Here is a 24,194-nt window from a genome sequence, read left to right as displayed (position 1 = left end):
CCAAGGCACCATGTCTGGCCTGAAGGAGTTCAAGGAATGTGCCCTGGACATTTGTTGAAGGAATGGAAAAGAAACGTCCTTTTAACGAAGCTGGACCCCTCCCTCGTCCCTGTATCCCCTCAGCAGCCAACACTCCCGCTTCCCTCTTGCCGGCACGCGCTGTCCTCTGCTACACAAACCTACCTTCAAAGCCTCGCCTACCTTTAAAGTCCCACTTGCTTCATGAAAACTCTCCTGACTGTTCCAGATCCTTTATCTATCTCTGATGATTTATCTCTGACCTCCCATCACATCTATATTCTACACAAAACCAGTGATTTCTTAATGAGATCATTATTGCTTTGCTCTCTAGTTGCTTCTGGTATTAAAAATCTTTTCTCCCCAGCCAGATATGGCCCCCTGTAGAGACACACGATTAACTTCCCTTGTATCATCCAATGCCTGTACAATACAGAGTACACAGATGGCTCTTAATAAATACTCACTGGTTGTTTGGGGGAAGATGAAGCCAGGTACCAGCTTTATGAGAAGGGAAATCAATTCTTCCAAAACACCCTATTCCTTGTATGTGATCTTCATCAGAGCAATTCAGCTGACTTAGAGATGAGCACATCTGTACTTTAATTTATAGTAAATATGTCTTGAAGCTGAAAATATGATAGTACTAAAAATCAAATGCTATTTTAAACTGAGGAGCAGCTTACCAACAGAATAAATCCAACTTTGAGTCATTTTTCTAAGGCAAATGATTTCTCTCCCAAATCTTCATTTATCATATACTAAAATAACATTTTAGTCTCTCAGGATTGCTTATTATAAAGAGAATAGGACTTGGGAAAGATAAGGAGCTCTGAGGACAAAACATCTGGAGGAAATTCTCATTCTGGCTCATACTGAGGGTGTCATCTATTCTCCTCAAACTTAGCCTCCATATTCACTGCTCAAAGCTGGTTTGTAAAGGATAATTTGTGTCCCAAATTATTAGAGTGATAAACAAAAATAGAAAATGGGGGAAAACAAGATATACTTGGCATCAGTTCCTACATTCATTCATTCGTTTACTCATCCAATAATGTTTAGTGAGCATCTATTATATGCCACATATTAGACTAGGCACTGTGGGAGGCTGTAAAATGAATCAGAAAAGCTTACACTGTCCACTAAGGGAAGAAAATGAAAGGCAGACAGTACTGAATGCCCTAATAAAAGAACAAATAAAATACTGTAAGAATTCAGAAAAGAGAGAACATTCTTTCCTCTGGGAAAATCAAGAAATTTTCTTGGAACATGATGCATCTGAGATGGGTCTCAAAACATAGGTATGTCTTTGACATGCAGAGATGTGAAGAACGGGAACCTAAGTTCAAATAACAGGATGGGCAAAGGCCCATTGGAGTTAATCTTCTATTTGGCTAAGGTACAGTAGAGGGGAAAAAAAAAAAAAAAAAAAACAGGAAATAAGGTTAGAAAATTAGTCAGGGCCAAATGTAAAGGGGCTTGAAGAACAAGCCAAGGCATGTACACCTTTGTGAATAGAGCAGAACTTCTCAAACTTTAAAGTGCATACCAATCACCTGAGTCTCTTGTCAGGGTGGATCTGGGGATGAGACCGGAGATTCTGCATTTCCAACATCCTAAGTGGTGCCAATATTGGGAGACCACACCTTGAGCATCAAGAACATAGACAGTGGGAAGCCATTGCACAGAGAACCCACCCGATCTCCAATGTGTTCCAGGAAGGCTATATCTGGTAAGAGTGGATCGGGCAGACTGGAATGGGGAGAAGCCATTTCTGGACCCCAACACTGGTTGTTCGTTAGAATCATCTGGAAAGCTTTTACACCATACTGTTACCCAGGCCCCACTCCCAGAGATTCTGACTTAATTGCTCTGGAATGGGGCCCAGATTTCAGCATTTCAAAAAAGTTCTCCAGAGAATTCTAATGTGAAGCCAGAGTTGAGAACCTCTGCTGTGGATGATAACAGTGAGTAATGTGATCATTCAGACAAGGATGATGATCTAAACTAGGGCAACGGCAGTGAGGACAGAGTGAAAGGGCCACTTGCATAAAATGCTACACAAGGAACAGACCATGTGAGCAGTGAGTCAGATGTATGGTGACAGCATCATTCATTTCTTCCAGTTAAAGACAGTTTGGTCAATTGGTTAAGAACACAGACTCTGGAGGGCGCCTGGGTGGCTCAGTCGTTAAGCGTCTGCCTTCGGCTCAGGTCATGGTCCCAGGGTCCTGGGATCAAGCCCCGCATCAGGCTCCCTGCTCAGTGGGAAGCCTGCTTCTCCCTCTCCCATTCCCCCTGCTTGTGTTCCCTCTCTCGCTGTGTCTCTCTCTGTCACGTAAATAAATAAAATCTTTAAAAAAAAAAAAAAGAACAACGACTCTGGAGCCACACTGCCTGGGTTTGATTCCCAGCTCTGCTATTGATTTACTAGAGGTGTGTGTGTGTGTGTGTGTGAGAGAGAGAGATCTTAGGCAATTGCCTTAACTTCTTTAGGATGCAGTTTCCTCATCTGTAAATTGAGGATACAACAATGACCAACATACAAACTTGTGGAGATTAAATGAGTTCTCATATATGTAAAACCCCTAGAACCATGTTTAGCACACAGGAAGTGCTCTGAAAGTGTTTGCTGTTATTATTAGCACGGTCCACCATCTCTTGGGACCCCTCCAGGATCCTGACCTGCATATAGGACCCATCTGGAAAAGGAGAAGTCCTTGAGGGCTCTCAACCCTCAGCCAATTTGAAGTCCCCGGGGCACTTTGCATGAATGCGCAAAGATCTAGGTGGCACACCCCGCCTCACCCGCCTCCCCAGCCCCATTCCCAAGGTCCCTGCGAGAAACAGCCACAGGGTCCCTACTTGAACTGCTGGTCCTTGGTGCTGCGCGTCTTGGCCAGGAAGCGCTCGGCCAGCTTCTCCAGGTTGCGGGAGTAGTCCATCTCGATCTCTGCCTTCTTCCGGAAGAAGTCCTGCAGGTCCTGCAGCAGCTGCACCCGGAGCTCACACTGCTGGTCCAGGCATTTCATCTGCTCTGTGAGCTGGGCACGGATTTCTGCAAAAGAAACAAAGTCAGACCGTCAGATGGAGGTCCCTAAAAACAAAACGGAACAAAACAAAAACATACGGGGGCGCCTGGGTGGCTCAGTTGGTTAGGCGGCTGCCTTCGGCTCAGGTCATGATCCTGGAGTCCCTGGATCGAGTCCCGCATCGGGCTCCCTGCTCGGCGGGGAGTCTGCTTCTCCCTCTGACCCTCCTCCCTCTCATGTGCTTGCTCTCTCTCATTCTCTCTCTAATAAATAAATAAAATCTTTAAAAAAAAAATAAAACAAACAAACAAACAAAAAAACCAAAAACATACGTACCCACATTTACCCCTTCCATTTAGTCAGGAACTTAAAGCCTTTAATTAAAAAAAAAAAAAAAAAAAAAGGCTCAAGCTTAAAATGGCCATATGATATGAGGCATCTCCAAAAACTCCACCAACTCTTTTGGGCCTACTAAGAAACTGGAACCAAGAATCTGCTGGATCATTTCCAAACCCGGGGAAGGAGCACTTATGTTATTATGCCTTTCCTTGTGTCTGCTCCAAATTCATTCCCAAATCACAGAGTCATAACGATGCTCTCTGTCTATGCTACGTGATGCATGGGGGTGGGGGGTGGTAGGGAGATCTAGACGTTTCATCCGAGCTGTGGATAAGTCAGGGGCAAATCCAGGATCAGTGCTATGATGTTGAAAGTTTTGCCGACCACTCTTACGAATCAATGACGCTGGGCAAATGGTGCATTTAGCTTTGCCTTGAAGTAGCTAGGCGTCCATAATCTACCCTTATCTTCATTTTTGCCTCTGTTTTCACCCATATCAGAATGTAGCACAAGTATCCTTTATGGGTGATCTCGAGGGATCTGTAAGTACAGTTCTCACCCTCTTCGTCCCCGTGCCTCCCCCTTGCCAACCATCAATGCCAATCAGGCCTACAGTAACCTCACCTGAACTGAAACTGAGCCCCAGAGGATTGTTTCAAGCAGACAGAAGGCTGAGCAGAAAAGCTGCCTACCTCATCACTCATCAAAGCTCCCTTGTTCTGTGTTTTTTGGGAGTCTGATTACAAGGGTGTTGGGGGAAGATGTGCTGAGGGCAATGTCAGGCATCTAGCTCTTGCCAGAGATTTCTTGGCCTCTTAAAGGCAACAGCCCTTGTCAAGACTATTTCTAGAGGCATCTATCCCCCTTCCACCTATTAGTAGATAGAAGTAGAAGTCGGCAGTAGTAGCCACTGGATGGGCGGACTGTGGGTGGAGAGCGCATTCACAATGCTCATTGATATTACTTACAACTTGCCCATTAAGGAAGAATCAGGGCATCTTAGGGCAAAAAGGCTCTCCAGTCAGTTCCAGATTTGCAAGAGGATGTGGGTGGGTAATGGGGCTGTCCGCCCCCTCGGAGTCACCTATAACTCACGTAAGACTTTGCCTCAATAATCTCACTAACCAGGAGAGCCGAAGAGAACACGGTAGAATGCATTATGCCCACCCTCCACCAAAAAAAGAGGGGTCTAGGCAAATTCCCATGATCAGAGGCAGGCCACTCCAGGGTTGCCCTGGCCAAGGAATTAGCACTTCCTAGGTAGCCTCTGAAATATGTGAACTAATCTAAGAAGCCCCCAAGCACATACGTACCCACATTTACCTCATTTACCCCTTCTACTTAGTCAGGAACTTAAAGCCAACACAGACCCGCACCCTGACTTTCCCAGGTGCCTCAAGTGGGTAATACAAAGTGCACCCCACTCTCAGGCATCCCCTGAGGGACCCTGAGGGAAAGGGTTACTGAACACCCTTCACGGGGCTTTATATGCATCATCTCATCTCATCTCCACAACTAGTCCATCAGCTATCCCCAATTATACTGATGGCACAGGTAAGAAAAATGAAATAAGACCTGTTAAGTCATTTACCAAAGGGTCATACAACTAGGTGCAAGTGAGGCTGAAGCTAGATGAAGGTTAGTCTAACTTGCCAAAGAGGTTGACTGTTGGCCAGGGAAACAAGAGAAACAGAACACAAGTCTGGAGTCTCTGGAAGTATTTCTGGGTAAATTACAGTTTCTATGGCTCCCACCCATGGAACATCCCCTTCTCCACCTTCTAGCTGAGAAGTGATTCTGAATCAAGTTTGGACTAGCCCACTGACTCGATAACTAGCCCATGTTTCAACTAGCTCACAACTGGGCTGGGTCCCTTCCCTGCTTCCTCAATCTACTCTACTCTACAGGGCAGCTTTGGAGGAAGTGTTTTTTCTTGTCCCAGGAGCACACCCTGAGGTCTGCCAGTATGCCCAGAGGGCAGGGAAAGTGAAAAAGCAATGATACCCCTACCTGATCCGGGAAAAGAAGAGTCTCTGCTAATAGATACCACCTGCTACTGTGGTTGATTTGTCATCCCCTCCACTGAGCATCTCCCCTCCCTGGCAGCCTAGAAGGAGAAGCCTCCCTGGCTTCTATTCTCAGGGCATCCACGCAGACATGTAAGGGAGACTCCAACCACCCCCATCTCTAGGCTTGCAGCTCCAAGACAGAATGGCTGTTCTGTCCAGCACAAAATGTGCTGCTTCAGACTTTTGCTGTTGCTGCTGCAAAGACAAACAATGGTCCCCAAGAAGGCAGCTGTGCCAGCCCCAGTCCTCTGTCCATGCACAGAAGGGGCAGGAAACAATAGGCCACTGAACTCCAGCTCTCGTGGGCCATGTGCCCAGGCTGGAGGCCCTTCTGCACCCTGGCCTACCAATAAACTACAGGGGCAGAAAGAAGAAAGGGGCAATTTATAAAAACATGAAGGAATTCCTCACAATTCCATCGTATGCACATGCACGCGGGTGTACACCCAGACACACACTCACCCCACCCACGCTGTGCTTCACCATATCAACTCAAGAAGGCTTTAGAGATCCAGTTTGCAGTTGGATGAGTATCCCTGGGAACTGGAGAGGATGGGGTCCTTGGAGGTTCGGTCCCTAGAACTACACAGGAAGAAGTCAAGCTCTCATTTTCTAGAAGCAGCTGTACCTCAGGGGTGCAAATGAATGCCATGGCCATCCACAAAGCCAAAGTACAAAGGTCACCATGACCTTTGAGTGATACATGCCAAAATGACCTCCCCTGGGCACCTACCACAGCCCATTAATTCACCAAGTCTTTACTGAGCTCCTACTGTATGGCAGAGCCTGAACTAGGTGATGGTGGGGATGAACAAAACAGGTCCATGCCCTGCCCTAATGAAGCCTGGCTTGACAAAAACAGAGACAGGAAAAGAAAGCAAAGGCAGTCTTACTGCTCTTGCTTTGAATACTCTTTATTGTAACATAGCCACGAGAGTGAGTCCCAACCCAAAGACCAACGACTAAAAAATCATCCGTGGCGGACAAAAGAAACCAAATAACAAGCCTAAGAAAAATTCAACATCCTCTGGCTCTTTTTTCTATGACTCTTTTTTTTTTTTTTTTAATGACATTTCTGTAGCTTCCTTTGCAAAAAGAACCAAAGTTTTAGAACTAGTTTCCTGAAAACCAGAACTGACCTTTGGCTGATACTTCATTCAAAGATTCAAGTCAAAATTTAATCCCACTGCTGTGGAATTAGATAGTGGTCATAGTGGCACAACCTTGTGCACATACTGAAAAACAACCCCACTGAATTCGTGTACTTTTAAAAGGGTGAATTTTGTGGTATGTGAATTACATCTCATTTAAAAAACTTAACACCACCAAAAATCACGTTCTTTTGAGCACCATCCGGCCAGCTAAGGGGAAAACGGCCCAACAAACTGGCACCAAAAAGAGGAAGGAATTCTTGGTTTCCATTTCTCCATTTGCGTGGGCTGAATCTCAGTTCTGCACTGAACATTCTTAAAGCATGTACCAGAAGCTGGCCCTCTGGATGGCAAGCTTGGCCATGACATTGAACTCCACCGGCAGATCATCGTTCCATTATTTCCGAAGGGTGTCAGATCAAAACCAGCAAGGAACACTTGTGTGCATGAGTTCAAATATAGGATCGGCAGACATATCCATCAAAGCTTCCCTCAGGAAGTGCTGACGCCTTGTCCAGGCTTGGCCACAGCTGAGATCCTAACTACACCTGTCCTGGGAGTTATTAGAAGGAGGCTCATTTCCATTTTGGAAAGAGGGTGAAGGGTCACAAGAAGGATGAAATTAGAAGAAAAACTAGCCCTAATAGGATACTGATCAGTATCAAAGGATACTGAACAAAAACAGGGCCCTGCCACACTTACAATCATGTAGACTCTAAATTATATAACATCTGCCAACACAGGCAACACAGTCTTCTGAAAACTGTCCTCACTTCAGAGAACACCCAGGGAATGCACAAGTCAGCAGAGTATAGGAGGATTTTGTTCATTCTGTTGCTTTCAATCCAGAGATATTAGTCCTTCTTCCCTTCTTTCAAAATTCCTTCTTCAGGAATTTTCTGATTAAGGCTTCCTCCTATGAGTCCCACATTTCTGAGGAGAAAATGAGAGTGGGAGGGCAGGCCTCAGAAAAATGTAATCCTACAGGAGAGTAACACAGGCACACCCTTCCCTTCTCTTTGATGATCTAGCACCTAAGGGATAGGAGCTGCAACTCCCACAGGTTCTGTTCAGAACACAGGGCATGAGATAAGCCCATGTTCCCCATTGGAACTGGGACTGACTGCCAGTCTTTTTCCACAAAATCTGCCTCACCTGCTTTTAGCCCTTTCACAAACACATGATGTCACCTCAGCCACCTCAGGAATATTAATTCCTAGTACCTTTCCAGCAAGTGTTATATAAGAAGACAACTGAAGCTTTCATCAGGCTCGGTACTCCGTATCTCTTACCAAGACCTCTTATCTCAAGGGTAATCAGCCCCTATCAAAATTGTTCCCCAGGAAACAAAATGCTGGGATGCCCTGCCAAGTCCTGCTCTTCACCCTACTGGTTTGCTTTTCTACAAATTCAGTAATGGGTGGGCCCTTAGAAATCCTTGTTGGAAGGATGGCAGAACTAAAGCCCAGAGAAGGGAAAGGAATTGCCAGAGATCACATAGCTATTTGGCTGCGGATGTAGAACTGAAACCCAGGTCACTGGGTTCCCAAGCCAATGTCCTTTCTTACTTACTCTTATCAGAAAAATTTATTTGTGCACCTGGCAGGTGCTCTGAGAATAAAAAGACAGCAGTCCTCCCTCAAAATTAGCTCAGTAGTAGGGAAGAAACCAGTGAAAAAACCTATACCAAACAAGGTGAAATAATAGCAGAAATAAACAAGGTATGCACATAGTGATACGAGAGGAGAGGAAAAGGAGACACATATCAGCTTCAATCCATCTGCTATACCCCTTCTTTCAACGACTGATACTATCACTTACATCTGAGTAGTCACTGTTCCAAGAAAAGGTCATCGTCAAGCTACTTCTGGTAAAGTAGAAAACAGCAAATATTCTTCCTTGAAGAGTGACCAATGGCCTTTTTCATCATTACTTTACCCCATTAAATACAACATAGAACTAGACATGAGTCAATCCAAACAACAAACCAACAATAGCTACTAAGCTTCCAGAACATGTAGATGTGACAGATACTTATCGTTTCTCCTTCTCTGCATCTATACCCTCCCTGACTCTTAGTCCATGTGCTTTTGGTAAAGCTCATTCCACCTCTGCCCTCTCCAAAGATGGTGGATATTACCTGCAGGCCAAGACCTGAAGACAATGAGAATCTGAGACTGCCGCCGCCATCTTATCACCATGACTGGAAAGCCTGTTTGAGGATGGAGCTGACCCGGAGAAAACAGAGCTGAGAGATGGGAAAAGGAAACTCGAGCCCTTGAATCGAGTCATGGCCAGATGCCAGCCCTCTCCCTGGCCCTTTTGGCCTCATAAGCCAACTCATTCACTTTTTTGCTTAAAATAGTTTGCATTGGATTTTTGGTTCCTTAGAAACAAAGGAGTCCTCATGAATAAAGTGAAGGATTCTGAAGTGCTCAGAAGCATGAAGATCCCTACACTCAAGGAACTTACAATCTAATTGTGACTATAGGATCAAAATATACATTTCTCGAAAATTATGTATTAATAGACTACATAAATTTTGCTAGATATTATATTACATAAATTATGCTAGATATTTATTTAATAGATATTTGTGCTAGATATCTGTATTACATAAATGTTTATGTTATTGTATATTACCTGGTGTGTGTTGCATACTGTACACTTGAATTTTTTTTTTTTAAAGATTTTATTTATTTATTTGACAGAGAGATACACAGCAAGAGAGGGAACGCAAGCAGGGGGAGTGGGAGAGGGAGAAGCAGGCTTCCCGTGGAGCAAGGAGCCCGATGTGGGGCTCGATCCCAGGATCCTGGGATCATGACCTGAGCTGAAGGCAGACGCTTAACGACTGAGCCACCCAGGCGCCCCTGTACACCTGAATTTAAGAATAAATACTACTAGCAAAAGTTTTGAGGACTCTGAAAGTGTAGTGAGGACTAACATGACTAAAGCAAGGCTTCTTGATGAAAACTAAACTCCATGAGAGGAAGAATTTGTCTCTTCAGTTCACCAACATACTCCTGGGACCCAGAACAATATCTGGCAGGCCTTCAAATTTGTGGAGGGAAGAAAGGAGGGGAGAGAAAGAGGGAGAGAAGAAGGGAGGATATAGAAGACTGAACTAGTATTCCTAGGATGGGTAGAATTTCAGTAAATGGAAGGGTGAGGAGACCATATTCCAGAGGAAGATAAGATGTAAGCCAAGAAATGGGAATGTTCGAACATGGCCTCTCTGTGAGGTAGTGAGGAGGATGGATGAGCTAGAACAAAGGGTACCCTGAGGCCTGGTCAGAGATAAGGGTGCATAGGGAGGAGCAGCTCCAAAAGCTAACAGAGGAGTTTGGATTTCATGCAGCCAGAAATGGAGCTGGTAAAAGTGTGTGTCATGATGAAAACAGAGTTGAAGGAAGATCAGAGGAGGTCTGCTGGATAGATTCCTAGGCCTTCTAAATTAAAAGATGGAGTGAGCATTAATGAGCAATCCAGGCTGAACGGTACAGAAGTCACCATGAGCAGGAGAATTCCATGAGTGGAAAATCCCTGCCCATACCAATTCTAACCATTAGTAATAATACACGCTTTAGAGCCAGTGGTCCTGAAGCTAGTGATTCTAAACTATCCCTCCCTAGGCAGTGGTGAGCAAAGAGGACAGGTCAGAGAGATCTTTGGGTTTAAAGGTAAGGCAGTTATCTTGGCAGGAAGAAGGCAGGAGTGAAGTTCTGGTCTCCCTGGCTTTCCTTTTGACTATGATTCTTTCTGTTGTACTTTTAAGTTTGGCCATCTTCGTAACTGTCTGCCCTGAGCAGTAGATTATCCCAAAGTTACAAAAGAAAGGACCTCTCCTCCCCTTGCATTAACTTCACACTACCTAAAAACAACGCATACAGCTCTGGAGACCAAGAGAAACCAGGGAAGGAAGAGGAGAAAAAATGGTCCTAGGAGTTTCCAAAGGACACTCAGTCATCCATTAACTTTCAAGCCCCCAAGTGAACACAGAAAGCAACCTCGTAAAGCCTATGGGGGGGAGGGTGTAAAGGGGAATGTCTCAATGAACTTGAATCATCACAATTGCTCTGGCAAGCCGCCTTGGGTCTTTCAAGTGACTCAATAGAAAGTCAAAGACAAAAGGTTCCCAAATGAACAAGCTGCCACATCAAATGCCAAAGGAGTAATTTTAGCTCCTAGGCCTTGCCTTAGATGTTTAAGAAACAAAATTCCTCAAGTCCAAAGTCTAGAATTAACGTGTATTACAAACTAAAGATTTGCAATGAGATGACCAACAGCTCCTCTGGGAAATGTCACCTGATGGCCCTGATTCGTTGCTGGAGGCAAACTGGAAGTCGGTTCCCAAGGACCACAGTAATCAACCAACAAATCCAGCAAATATTTATCTTGCACTGTCTCTGTGCAAAGGTCTGAGTAATGAATCAGTGGACCACACAAGAAAATATAACATACTATCTTACTCTCAAGGAGTTTACAATCCAATTGGGGAAAAAAGGGAGGGGACTAAATGCAAAAGTATTCAACAGTATAAGCCTGTGCGTGCTAAGCGCCAAAATAATGTTTGAGATGCTCAGAGAGGAGGAGATCAGTATAAACCAGTGTGGACCTGGGTTAGTCTTGGGGCCTTGAGCTGGGGAGGATTTACGGAGATAGAAAGGTACCAGAGGAAGGAGGGCTGCAGCTACTACAGCAAAGGTGAGGAGGCAGAATTGGGCAGATCTGGCTCAGGAGGCTTTGAGCAGCACTTCTTAGTCAGAAGTGTATGGGGTGGGGGGGGGGGGGTGAGGGCAGGGAGGGGAGTAGAAAAGCAAGATGCATATCAGATACAAACACAGTTCAAAAAGGCTCCGTAAACTGGGAATAAAGCAAGGTAAGGGTCTTAAAAAGCAAAAGGACGGCACAAGCAGAATCAAAACCCAAGCAACCTCCTACCAATCAACACCTCAAAAGCACAAATGTCAATTTAAACATGTCCACTACAGTAATGGACAACGGGCAACTGTATGCTGTTCCAGCTCCAGCACAGTCGGTCGAACTGAGAACAAACCAGATGAATATTAAAATCCAGATCCTATATTCCTAGAGAGCTGGCTCTGGAAGGTTTATTTCATTCTGTGCAGGATCCAGCTTGGCATGCAGTATCAGCACATTATTCCAGGTGTAGTTCAACAAGCATGGACCACGTACCTACTTGTTGCTGGAAAGAGGAACAAAGATGATTACAAAGGACCCAGACATTCACTTGGCCTTTGAAGTGCCTGTGGAACTTCCTGTTGGAAAAGGCAGTTTTATTTTCCAGTCTGGAGCTCCCAGGAGAGGTCAAGTCTGGAAACAGACATTTAGGAGCCAGCAGCAGGTAGACAGAAGTATGAAGTTAACGAGAAAAGTGAACACAGCTGCCCATAGAAAGCATGCAGAATGAATGAGGAGTAAGCCTAGGCCTGGGGACCCCCATTTAGGTGGAAAGCAAAGGAAGAGGAGATGGGGAAAATAGACTGAGAGTGAAAGAGAGATCTACAAGTGTCAGGAACTGCAAAGCACTTAAATAAGAGAGCAGGGCAGAGTTTGTTCACTTCGGCAGTTAGGAGTCCCTCGTTACCAAGGTCCCACTACGCCAGACCCAGTTTATATGTCACCCAAGATGAACACAACTGCTGGAACCGCTCATGCTGCTCCAGCTACCGTGGCTGCACCTTGGCCTTCAAGCCCGACAGCGCCTGGCCCTGTACCCATGCAGCATGCCTCTCACGTCCCGCCCCAGGGTCTCCTTGTTGCCACTGAGGCCTGAGGTTGGGAAGGACTTCCTCAGCCACCAGCCACGCGACCAAGAAGCACAGGAGAGGTGAGATCCATGAAGTCAACCCTCAACCAATAGATGGGAGTGGGCAAATGGAATCTTCTCTCTCCTTTCCCCAGGGAACTGCTCAGAGATGCAGCAGCTTCACCTAGTTTCTCTGAAGATGTCCCACGAGACAAACCATCAGCCTCTCATGAAGCTGTCGCCAGTTTTACAAGCAGTCCCTTATATTTGCTCTCTCTCCCTGTCATTTCTCACTTCCCTTTTCTCCCCATTCCTGCTTCCCTGGGCTGGCTCTCCCAAATAAAGTGGAAGCCTGTGCCTCTGGCTCTATTTTCTAAGAAACCCAGACTAAGACACTACCATGTACCAGGTACTGTTCTAGATGCTGCACAGACAGTCTCTGCCTTGATGAAACTTATTCCAGTGGAAGTCTCTGCTTAGCAGATCCTTGAGAATAGCTAACCAATTATTTTTCAAGAACTCAACATATACATGAAGTGATTGGTTGGTTATAAGAACTGATGTAGTTGACTACAGCTTATTTTCTCTCGAAAGGTAAACTGCCTCCACAAAAGTTACAGACAGGCACGTCCTATACATTCAGTAGGGATCACAGAAACCATTTCTTAAGTACTTACTATGAGCCAAACAAGCTCATAGAAAGTCAAGTCACCATTCAAGTGTAAAGGTACATGATCTCATTTAATCCTCAAAACATCCCAGTGGAGTAAGCTTGCAGGAAAGCAGAGCGGTTAACTGTGCACTCTGTATTCAGAAAGACCAGAGCTTCAACTCTAGCTCTGCCACAAGCTAGTGGTGTATCCCTGGATAAGATACTTAGTCTCTGTCAGTCTGTTTCACTCTCTATAAAATGGAGCTTGTAAGGGCTTACTGTGTGCCTGGTGCCCGATGACTCTCCCATTAAAAGTCAACGTTGACTCCTCCCACTTTACAGATGAAGGACCACTGAGGTTCAGAGATTAATTGATTGCCTGAGGTCACCCAGATCATTACAGATCACGACAGGATTTGAACCAGATGTGTTTAATTATAAAATCAGTGCTCTTAACCACTCCCCTGCATCTTTGTATTAGGCTGAGCTAGGGACTCATCTGGTTGTCTTTCACCCCAGAATCCTACAGTTCTAGGTTGGCAATGTTGATTGGTTAATAAAAGGGATCCCTGAATTTCTTCAATTTAACAAATAAAAGTCCTCATTCGCGCTATCTTAGCTCTGAGTGTTTAAGTATATGTGCAGAGGGTAGAGTAGGAAAACAACTTTTTTCATTTCTTCTTGAAGGCGATAGCAGGAAAAAGTCCATGCCCCCACCTACAGACGCTTTCAACTGCAGAGGCAGCAGAGCAAAATCTGCTTGGAAACCAGTCTGGCTGGGCTCAAAACACCAGCTCCACCACTTACTAGCTGTGTGATCCTGGGCAAGTTACTTAACTGCTCTGTGCCAAAAGTCTCCATGTGTAAAGGTTCCACAATAATGATACCCTCTTAGAGATTTAATGAGTTAATATTCGTAAACTAATTAGAACAGTTCCAAGTACACTGTACTATATATATTTCTGTTAAACATATAAATCAAATCTGTCTCATGGGCTCTTCAATCCTATAACTTTCTGGACAAGAAAGTATAGAAAGTCATAGGAATCAAATAGAATAAATTAGTGGCTTCCAAACTTTTATAAGCCAACATACACATACATACACACCAGAAGTTTCATGAACTACGTATCCTTAGTACATGCCATAAACTCGTATTTTCCATGTCTTCTTATTTTTTTAAACATTTTATTTATTTATTTGATGAGAGACAGGGAACACAAGCAGGGGGAGTGGGAGAAGGAGAAGCAGGCTCCCTGCTGAGCAGGGAGCCCGATGCGGGGCTCTTCCCAGGACCCCAGCACCATGACCTGGCCGAAGGTAGATGCTTAACGAATGAGCTACCCAGGTGCCCCTTCAGTGTCTTTTTAAATGCTAGTTAGGGCCCACTAATTTCATTTTATGACCTACTGATTTCTCGACCCGCAGATTAAAAAGCTCTAGAATAAACCACATGACCACCAAAAACAGAACTAGAACAGCCTTCACACCACTCAGCTCCTTCTTCACGGTTATTATTAAGTCAGAAAAGGCCTAAGTTTCACTTCCTGCTGGAAAAGAAACTGTACATTCTGGGTCCTCCTCCCATTCCCTCCACAGTTCACGTGAACACTAGAAATTCAGAGAACACCAAGGAACCAGTGGGCACTTCCCATCTGTGCAACTTCTTTGACTGCCCAATCCTGTGTGCCACCATCTGCACCAGAGAGAGTTCCCTGGCTTGTCCCCTTGGTTTCGCCTTCCTAATTTTGAGGCCCAGCAACTACAGTCACCCATCGTATCTTTGGAGCAAAAACAAAACAACTGCTGATCCAATACAACAAAGCAATGTCATTATATATATAATAAATGGGTTATAAACAGAATAGATGAACTTTATTAGTGGTTAAGTTAAAAAAAAGTTCTTATCTCTTAGAGGTAAGTACTGAAATATTCAAGGATGAATAATGTCTGGTATTTGCTTCAAAGTGATGGAGGGGAGTGGGAGGGGTGGGGGGATGTAGACAAAACAAGCCTGGCTGTGAGCTGAGCAGGGTGATGGGTACATGGGAGTCAATAACACTATTCTACCTACTTTTCTGTATGTTTGAAATTTTTCATAATTAAAGGTTTTTTTAAATCTAATTAATGGCATATTTTAAAAAAAAAGGCTTAAGATACTCACAATAAACACAAAAGAAGATAAATAGGACAGAAAAAGTAACCAAATACAGAATACAGATCTATTTCCTTAAAATGAAAGAACTAAATCTGCAGGTAGAAGAAGTATACTGTATACCAGGAAATGTACACAAACAGTCAATATCAACACATATGACGTTTACATTTTTGAACTTCAAGGATAAAGAAAGAATCATTTAAGAATCAATGGAGGAAAAGGAGCACTTCTAACAAAATAGGGGTCAGATTTCTCCATAGCAACGACTGAGGCCTGAAGATGATGAAGCCATGTTCTAAAAAAAATTCTCAGGAAGAATAACTGTGATTCAAGAATAGTACAGCAAGCTGAGTCACTGTCCAAGTGTAAAAAAGTCTCCAACATTTACAGATTTGAAAGATCTCAGCCTATAAAGACCCATGAACCCCTCCTGAGAAACAGAAATCCTGCACCCAGTAGATAAATCAAAACAAAACCACAGGAACAGAGATGCCGTGGTAAAAGAACAGGCGGTAGATACAGTGCCAAGAACAAACACAGGAGAGTGTGCAGGTCAGAATGTAAGTGTTAGTAATGCTGCCAACGGAAAAAAAAAACAAAAAACCAGATAAACTACAAAAATTAGGAGATGGGGAAGAGAGGTACAAGAAAGTATAAGAATATGAATCACCTAATCCTGCCAGGCAAGGGATCAGCCAATCTGTCTCAAAGTGAAGACTGAGCTAAAAATATAGTTTAACATATTAATAATGACTTCAGCCTCCTCAAGATCTTCCTAATCGTTTTCTTAGCCTTTGGGAGAGCTTATAAGAGCTATGATCTTTTGTGGCAAAGAAACATTTATGAGGCATTCAGCAATTCCTTCACCTTCACTTCAATTTCTTTTTCTTCTGCTAAATTCAAGGAAAATTAAATTCAATTGTTTTTATTTTTAAAGCACATATGGCCTAATGCCATTCTTATAAAATTAGTTCTTGCTCACTAAAATCATATGCTTATGTTTTGTATTATCATTTTCCCCTCTACTGGATCATTCCCATAAGCAAACAAGCAGGCTATATTTCCCCCATCTTACTAAACACACACGCACACACACATTTCCCTTGATCTCCCCCCTCCTTCCAAGCTCTTTCCATCTTGCCTTCTCCTTACAAGAAAACTCAAAAGGGTTGTCCATACTCCCTGCTTCCACTTTCTCTCCTCCCTTTTTTCTCTTTAGCCCACTGTAGCCAGTGTTTGTCCACTCTCGTGATGGCAGGAATGACCGCCACAATGCCAAACACAACCAGTTCTCAGGATGTGGCTTACTCCACGCCACCAAGCTGGACAGAGGGGCTCACTCCCTGGCCCTGAGACACCATCCTCTCCTGATATGCCCCTGGACACACATTCTCATTCTCCTTCACTGGACCTTCCTCCTCCCTCCCAACCTCTAATTGCTCCCTGGGCTCAGTTCTAGGACCTCGTTTCCATTTCTAATTGCTTCTCAGTAGATCTCTTCCAGTTCTGTGTCTGGTGTTTCCCAAATTTGAATCTCCAGTCTAGACTGCTTCCTGAACTCCTGCCTCCTATAAATGACTTAATATTTCCTCTCGGATGGCTAACAGGTACTTAGAACTAAATATGCCCAAACTCAGCTCTTGATACTCACCCTGTTCCCTATCTCACTAAGAGCACCCCCATTCACCTGCCAGACCAGAAACCTTAAGAGTTAGTACTGACTCTTTTCTCTCTCTCAAACTCCCAATCCAATTCATGAGCAAATCCTTAATTAGCTCTACCTTCAAAATGTGTCCAGCATCCAACCATTTCTTATCTCCTCCACCATTCCCACCATTCCCAACTTCATCTAAATCAGCATCATTTTATTCTGAATTACTGTGGGACCTTCCTAAGGGTCCTGCTGCTATATAGTCTATAGTCTATCCCCTGCTCATCAGCCTCCAACAGCTTCCCATCGGAGAAAAAAGAAGCTGAAGGATTTCTAAAGCCTTACATGGTCTAGTCCCTGACTATCTCACCAGTCTCTCCATTATGTTCACTCTTGCTCACTGGTCTCCAGCCACACTGACCTCTCTGTTCATAGAACATGCCAAGTACAATCCCACCTCAGGGCCTTTGCATATGCTTTCCTTGGTTTGAAGCATGCTTCCCCAACATTCACATGGTTAACTCCCTTACTTCACTCAGTTCTCTGCCCAGATGTCACCTTCTTAGAGTAGCCTTTGTGGTCATTCCACCTTAAAAGAGCTCCTCTATGTCCTTACCCCATTTTATTTTTCTTTATGACATTTATAAATCTATTTAGGTATTTATTTATCATCTCATCCTTCCACTGGAACATAAGCCCCATGACAGTAAGGGCTTTGCTTTAATCCTTGCTGATCCCTGGTGCCTAACACATAGTAAGCACTCACTCAAGGAATACTCATTAAATGAGAGAATGAAGAACTCTTTTGGTATAATGGGAATTGGAACAATTCACTGCTCACTTCTTTGTACCTCTCAGTTTCGCCTGGATTTTTTATAATGAGCACTTCTCATTTTGTAAGAAAGCAATAGCTATTCCTTTAAAAATTAAAACAGAAAACCAACCAAAAATCAAAGGAGAGATGCATTATCTAATCAGCTCTACCATATTGACAAGTGTTTTGCCCCATTATTTATGATAGCCACAAAAGAGTTCACAATGTAATGCCCACAGGGCATTTTTCATAATTAATGAAACCTTTTTAGGAGGAAACTTTACTGGAACAAAAGTTTTAATTGCCCAAGGCTGACCAAAGAGTGTGAAGACAAGGCTCCCCAGTGAGAATGTACATTGGCAAGGTTTTCCTAAATATCACTTCCCATTGCAATATTTTTTTCAATATTGCTTCCATAATCCAGATGCCAGAATCTCTTGGCATACTACAAATGAAAACGTGTGATGGCCTTTGGTAATACACAGAAAATAAGACTATCACCTTCCGGTAAGCTCACACCCTCTGAACGTGCAATAGCCAGGGTTACAGAATTACAGAGATCACGTAGGCTCGTGAGAAGATTACAGAGGGCCCCTGTGAGCCCTAGTGACACACACAACCACCAGGCAACGTCCATGTCCCTGTCCCTTCAACCAACCCATAGCAACACCCACCAGTGTCAGTCAGCAAGTGGCAGGATCCCAGGACCATCCCCAGTCACTGATGAGTGAAGCCCAACGGCAAATACTGAGGCATGAGTGGCCTCAGTATCTTCTGCTCTTTTCATGATTAGGAAGGAAGCAGCAATAGCTTGTCCTCTCTGGAAATGTGGTCTAGTAACCTGGCATCATGGGGCTTACTACAGAGGTCATCCATCCCTGGGTAGAACTCAAAACCTGGTCTCCTGATACTTCCACCTACATTTGCTAAGGCTATTGACCAAGCAGTAGATGGTGAATCCCCAGCCGTTGATACACGTCTTCTAAAGCCTTCACACAGCCAAGGGCAGCTGCTTCATTGTCTTTTTTAAAAATCAACAATAAGGGCGCCTGGGTGGCTCAGTCATTAAGCGTCTGCCTTCAGCTCAGGTCATGATCCCAGGGTCCTGGGACTGAGCCCCATATCGGGCTTCCTGCTCAGCGGGAAGCCTGCTTCTCCCTCTCCCACTCTCCCTGCTTGTGTTCCCTCTCTTGCTGTGTCTCTCTCTGTCAAATAAATAAATAAAATCTTTTAATAAATAAATAAATAAACATCAACAACAGAAACGTTTTCCCAATCTTCCTTTTAAAATTGGACAGTTTAGAGCCTCTGCATATCACATGAGTGCACACAACGGTTAGTAGTGATGAGTCAAACAACACTAACTAGGCCAAGGCGGTTTTTCCTTGTAGTAAAATATACACAGTATAAATTTTACCATTTTAGCCATTTTTTTAAGTGTGCAGTTCTGTGGCATTTGCTGTGCAACCATCACCACCATCCATCTCCAGAATGTCTTCCTCTTCCTCAACTGAAACTCTGCCCCCATTAAATACCAACTCCCCATTTTCCCCTCCCCCCAACACTTAGCAACCTCCATTCAGGCCAAGGTGGTTTTGAGCATGCTACGGTTTTTCATTGTTTTAATTCTTAGTCACATATCATAAAATTTAGAGCCACAGTGGACCATGGGTTAAAAACAAGAAGCCTAAGAACACTAATGATGAAATGCAATTGTCAGTTAGAAGCATAAATACAGCATCAAGTCATCCAGTTCCCATCAAGACGATCTCCACCAGACCACTCACTGTGTTAGCGTTCATCTGATCCAATCTTACAGATCCAATGCGAAAAATGTAAGACACAGGGATAACCATACCTAAATTGGCTTTTCAGTTGCTGGAAGAAAGGCATTCCATACCTATAATGTGTTACTGCCTTGCAGATACGCAGTTGGAACCATCTGCGGTATCTCACCATTTAGAAACAAAACTTAAAAATTATATTTAAGAAGTCATTTTTTTATAGAGTGCGAAATACAAAAATTCTAAACATTAGGTCCAAAAAAAAAGTTTTTCTTATTTTTTTTAAAAAAAGTATTCATAGGTCCTTAAATTTCCAACTACATATTCATGCATATTTGGTCCCAAATTAAGCACAATATATTTTTTTAATTTATTTTTGACAAATCACACTCTTTGTTACATCACTTATTTTAAAAAATTAAATAGTGCACGTCACTTGTTCAATGATAGAAAAAAATTATCTTCTATATAATGGAGGCTATTAAAAATTTAAATCTATATTAAAATAAGCTGTATAATATAATTTTAATAATGTTGATATAAAAGAAAATGTTTTACCTAAATTCACTTCTTTATCATAGTTTATAAAAATGACACCATTGTTTTTTAAACTCCGAGGGGGTTCACGAAATTGTATTACTCTGAAAGGACTTCATAAATTTTAAAATTTAGTGAAATGCCAGTCTAATATAAAAGTCTTTTTAATCAGACTCCAGTAATTTTAACTAGTTTCCTTTCTCTTGACTCTAGGCCTGCCTTCCCAAGGAAGCTAGTCTACCAGAAAAGACAGACTATAAAAAGTAACTGCAATGTGATGAGCCCATTAGCACAGGAAAAGCGGATGCTAATGGGAATGGACAGTCTAGGGCTCAGTGACAGGCTCCCAGAAGACCTGGAGGATTGGAGTGAGCCAGAGGAAGAGGGCAGGAAAAGTGTTCCAGCCCAGAGGGCACAGCATGTTCAAAGGCCCTGAGGCAATAGAAAAGAAGCCACATACCCGCAAAGAATTGAAATAATCTACGAAATTCAAAGTCGCTGGAACATAAAGTTTAAGTGGGAGAATGAAAAAAGACAAGACTGATTAAAGAGAGAGGCAGGGGTCAAGCCTGGAGAGTACTGCAAATAGTCTGAAGAAAGAATGGCATTTCTTGCTAAGAGCAATGGGAATCCATTAATATGAACACAGAGTAGAAATGAGATAAGCAAACTACAGTGTTTTTAATGACATAAATGCTCTTCTCCAACAGAGAGCCAAAGCAGAGGGGAAATGTGAGACTTTTTATTTCAGAGAGTTCAAGGTTTCCAAAACTCTTCTTATGATTCCCTCAACCTGAATTTTCCAAATAAAGTAAAACGCAAAGACCTTCCAAGACACAAAAAGTCTAGTGCTTCCAAACATTAACACAAAACAAAACTAAACAACAGCAACAAAAGCAAAAACAACACAAGCTCTGATCTTGCGGGTAGATCAGTGCCATCATTTAGACATGGAGAGGCAGCGGCAGGATATCTGCATGAGTCAGAAGATCTGGGTCTCTGGGTTTCACTTTCTTCATCCAAAAACTGTGGTAAGTCTTCATCTTCTGCTCACCCACCTCACACCATTGGAAGGCCATGTCTCAAACGATGTAAGTGGAAAGGATTTTACCAGCTGCTTTTACTCACTCCCAGAAAGAGACAAGAAGAAGAAAATGCTTCATAATATACAATATGTCTACAGTTATGAGGCTGCCTGATCATTTCACACCTCTGAAAAAAACACTCTGCTGTTCAAATCCATAGATGGGTATATTCAGAATTTGTCAGCAGGAACAAACTTCACGGGGAAGTCAGCTGACAATTAAGAAAAAAAAGGGGGGGGTGCCTGGGTGGCCCAGTCGGTTAGTCATCCAATGCTTGGTTTTGGCTCAGGTTGTGATCTCAGGGTTCTGAGATTGAGCCCCACATCGGGTTCAGAGCTGGGCGCAGAGTCTGCTTGGGATTCTCTCTCTCCTCCTGCACCCCCCTCCCTAAAATAAATCTTTTTAAAAAAATAAATAAAAACAAACACCACTGTACTTCACAAAATAAAAACTAAATAAAAGACTTTAAAAGTCAGCTCTTGATTCAGTCTGGTTCCACGGTCATGGGCCACAGGCAGTTGACAGAAGTAAATTAGCCTGGACTGGGGAGACCCGTGTTCTAGACCTTGAACACACTCTGTGACTTCCTATTTCTCATGTAGAATTAGTCATGATGTTACATGTCCCGAAAAGTTACTACTGATTTTAAAGATCAATGAGAAAGTGCTGCGGGTTCCGTCAGAGGAAGCACTCAAGTTCCTATTTGTTATGTTTGTCAGTATTTTTTAAGGACATTATAGAAAATTGTTTTAATTGTTTTATGTGTCTCCAGACTTTCCAGGCAGGGATTATGTCTAAATGTATTATAGAATAATTTTTTTAAAATATCAAAATACGTTTAGGGCGCCTGGGTGGCTCAGTTGGTTAAGCGACTGCCTTCGGCTCAGGTCATGATCCTGGAGTCCCAGGATCGAGTCCCGCATCGGGCTCCCTGCTCGGCAGGGAGTCTGCTTCTCCCTCTCCCACTCCCCCTGCTTGTGTTCCCTCTCTCGCTGTGTCTTTCTCTGTCAAATAAATAAATAAAATCTTAAAAAAAATATCAAAACACGTTTAGAGTAAAAGACACAAAATAACATAGTAGCCTCACTAGATGAACTGGATTCTCTCAGAAATTTCATTTTCCTTTCTAGTACAGTGTCTCCTCCAATTTTCTGATAAGAAACCCCTATTCCAGTTCTTTATTATTAAATGGCACATTTCTCAGAATGAAAGCCTGAAAGCATAGTTCCTCTAGTTCATAAACTCTATCCCAGAGCATTTTATACACACTCTCTATTATGACGCTCAGCACAATGTACAGTAATTAGCAATTTACATCTGTCTTTCCTGCCAGGCTAGGAGCGCCACAAGTCCAAGACCATGCCTTATTCATTGTTACATCCCAGCACCTAGCACAGAGCTGGCATAAATACTGAATTGAAATAAATGGAAATGAGTTGTGCTTTCCCTGTCTTCAACAATGAATCTCTGGCAGATTCCAACAAAGCCTTCGAGTTAACTATGTGCAGATCCTGGGTCAACCTGACTCACAATGAAGATTTCTGCCTAACTGCCTCCTTTCTCCACTCTTCCTTCCCCTTCTCTCTCCAACTCCAGAGGGGAGTTCCCACTGGAAATTGCCCAGTTCTTTGTGCAGAGAGAAACAACAAGCTTAGTTCCTGTTGACCTGAAGAGCATAATGTTCTGGCACATTCTACCTTCATAGAGGAGTAACGAACCTAATCTCGGTTGTTTTTCTAACTAAAAGCTGTCATTTGAACTTCTACTTTTATCTCATGGAGATACAACCTTCTGAAGAACCCACTGCTCATCTATCCTCATCTGTCACATACTAAGCAAACACAACTTCTGGATAGCCTAAGACGGTGTTTAACTTTTGCTGACTAGGGCCCATAACAAGCAACTCACGTTACATTGTGATTCCAGTATGTGCATGCATGTGCGCTCACACACACACTCACACACACACAAAAACACATCCCTAAGAAAAGTCTGATGCAACAATATTTATCTTTTCTACATCCAATTCACTTTGATATTTTCTACCCTTTTTTTATCCTATTCTATTTACGTTTTCAAAAAAGCTGGTGAGTGGTCGATTAAATTGGTTTCACGACCCACTCAGCAAAGGGGTCACGATCTGTAGTCGGAAAAACGCTCTGCAGACAGGGCTCTGGTCAGTGTTTTTTCAAGATCAATTTGGAGACATCAGGCAGTAACACAACAGCTCTTAAAAAGAAAACAAACAGAAAATCAGGTACACAAGATGAAATTCTCATCTAGAATAAACCATTCCACATCCTCCCGTGGAAAACCACACCACCACTGGCCTTCTTAGCACAAAGAAATACAGGGACTTGGTCAAAAGGCTGGAGCTAAACTGGACCCAGATATGTCCACTATCCATCCAATGAGGCCAAGAGAGAACCCATTCCCCTAAAGAAACGCCTCCCGAGTAAGCATCTGACTAAGCTTCTGTGGGTGTAGGTGTGTGCGTGCATAAGGAAGAGTGATGCAGCCAGTCCCTCGCTTCCCGGAGTTGGGAGTTTCGGGGTGCTTTCGCTTCCACTTCCTCGCTTAATCGCTGTCGGAACAGAGAATGAGAAAGTATCATGTAGGTGGTATAGAAGGAAAAGTGTTTCAGGATGCTCTCTGGGGTAAAAGAGCTAACCGTATGGAAACATCTTGAGAAAGCGACTAAAATCATGCCACATATGCCAGAAATCATAGTTGAGATTCTTGAAACAGAAGAAGGGGAGAGGCTGGATTAAGAGAGAGCCATGCAGTCCTCCCGCTCCATGCGACAGGGAAGGGGAGGGGAGGAATCTCAGCAGTTTGCCGAGTCTCAGAAAAGCACAGGTTCCAGGTCTCCAGCAAGTCTTAATGCAAGTCTTCCTATACCATCCTTCATAATCAACCTCCCCTCCACCCCCAACTCCTAAACAGAGACGTTATGGCATGGAGTTAAAAACATGTAAGAGATGGAAAGCTGTAAGATCTAATGATACCAAGTATGATACGGATACAGATATAAATGTTGATGGAGAGATATAGATATAGATATACACAAGATCTTTACAGAGTAAAAGCCAATGGCCTACATGGCATAACATGATCAAACATGTCCTTCC

General features: G+C 43.3%; 1 protein-coding gene across 12 annotated transcripts in view; it reads right to left on the bottom strand.

The window, feature by feature from the left end:
- The window catches only part of SRGAP2 (SLIT-ROBO Rho GTPase activating protein 2), a 226,719-nt gene that overhangs the window by 136,147 nt on the left and 66,378 nt on the right, over positions 1 to 24,194 (bottom strand). For all 12 annotated transcript variants that reach the window (XR_014146567.1, XM_081825140.1, XM_081825144.1 and 9 more), the window contains exon 3: positions 2,884 to 3,076. Coding sequence is in view for 11 of the 12 variants with exons in the window: in XM_081825140.1 (XP_081681266.1) it covers positions 2,884 to 3,076 (193 nt within the window). In the remaining variant the exon portion in view is untranslated. The remainder of the gene's footprint in view (positions 1 to 2,883; positions 3,077 to 24,194) is intronic.

The sequence above is a fragment of the Leptonychotes weddellii genome, chromosome 6, assembly GCF_054177405.1.
Source record: "Leptonychotes weddellii isolate Sample4059 chromosome 6, ASM5417740v2, whole genome shotgun sequence".
In the NCBI taxonomy this organism is placed as follows: Eukaryota; Metazoa; Chordata; class Mammalia; order Carnivora; family Phocidae; genus Leptonychotes; species Leptonychotes weddellii.
The sequence above is the reverse complement of the archived record's forward strand: the minus strand, read 5'-3'. Positions and strand labels throughout refer to the sequence as shown.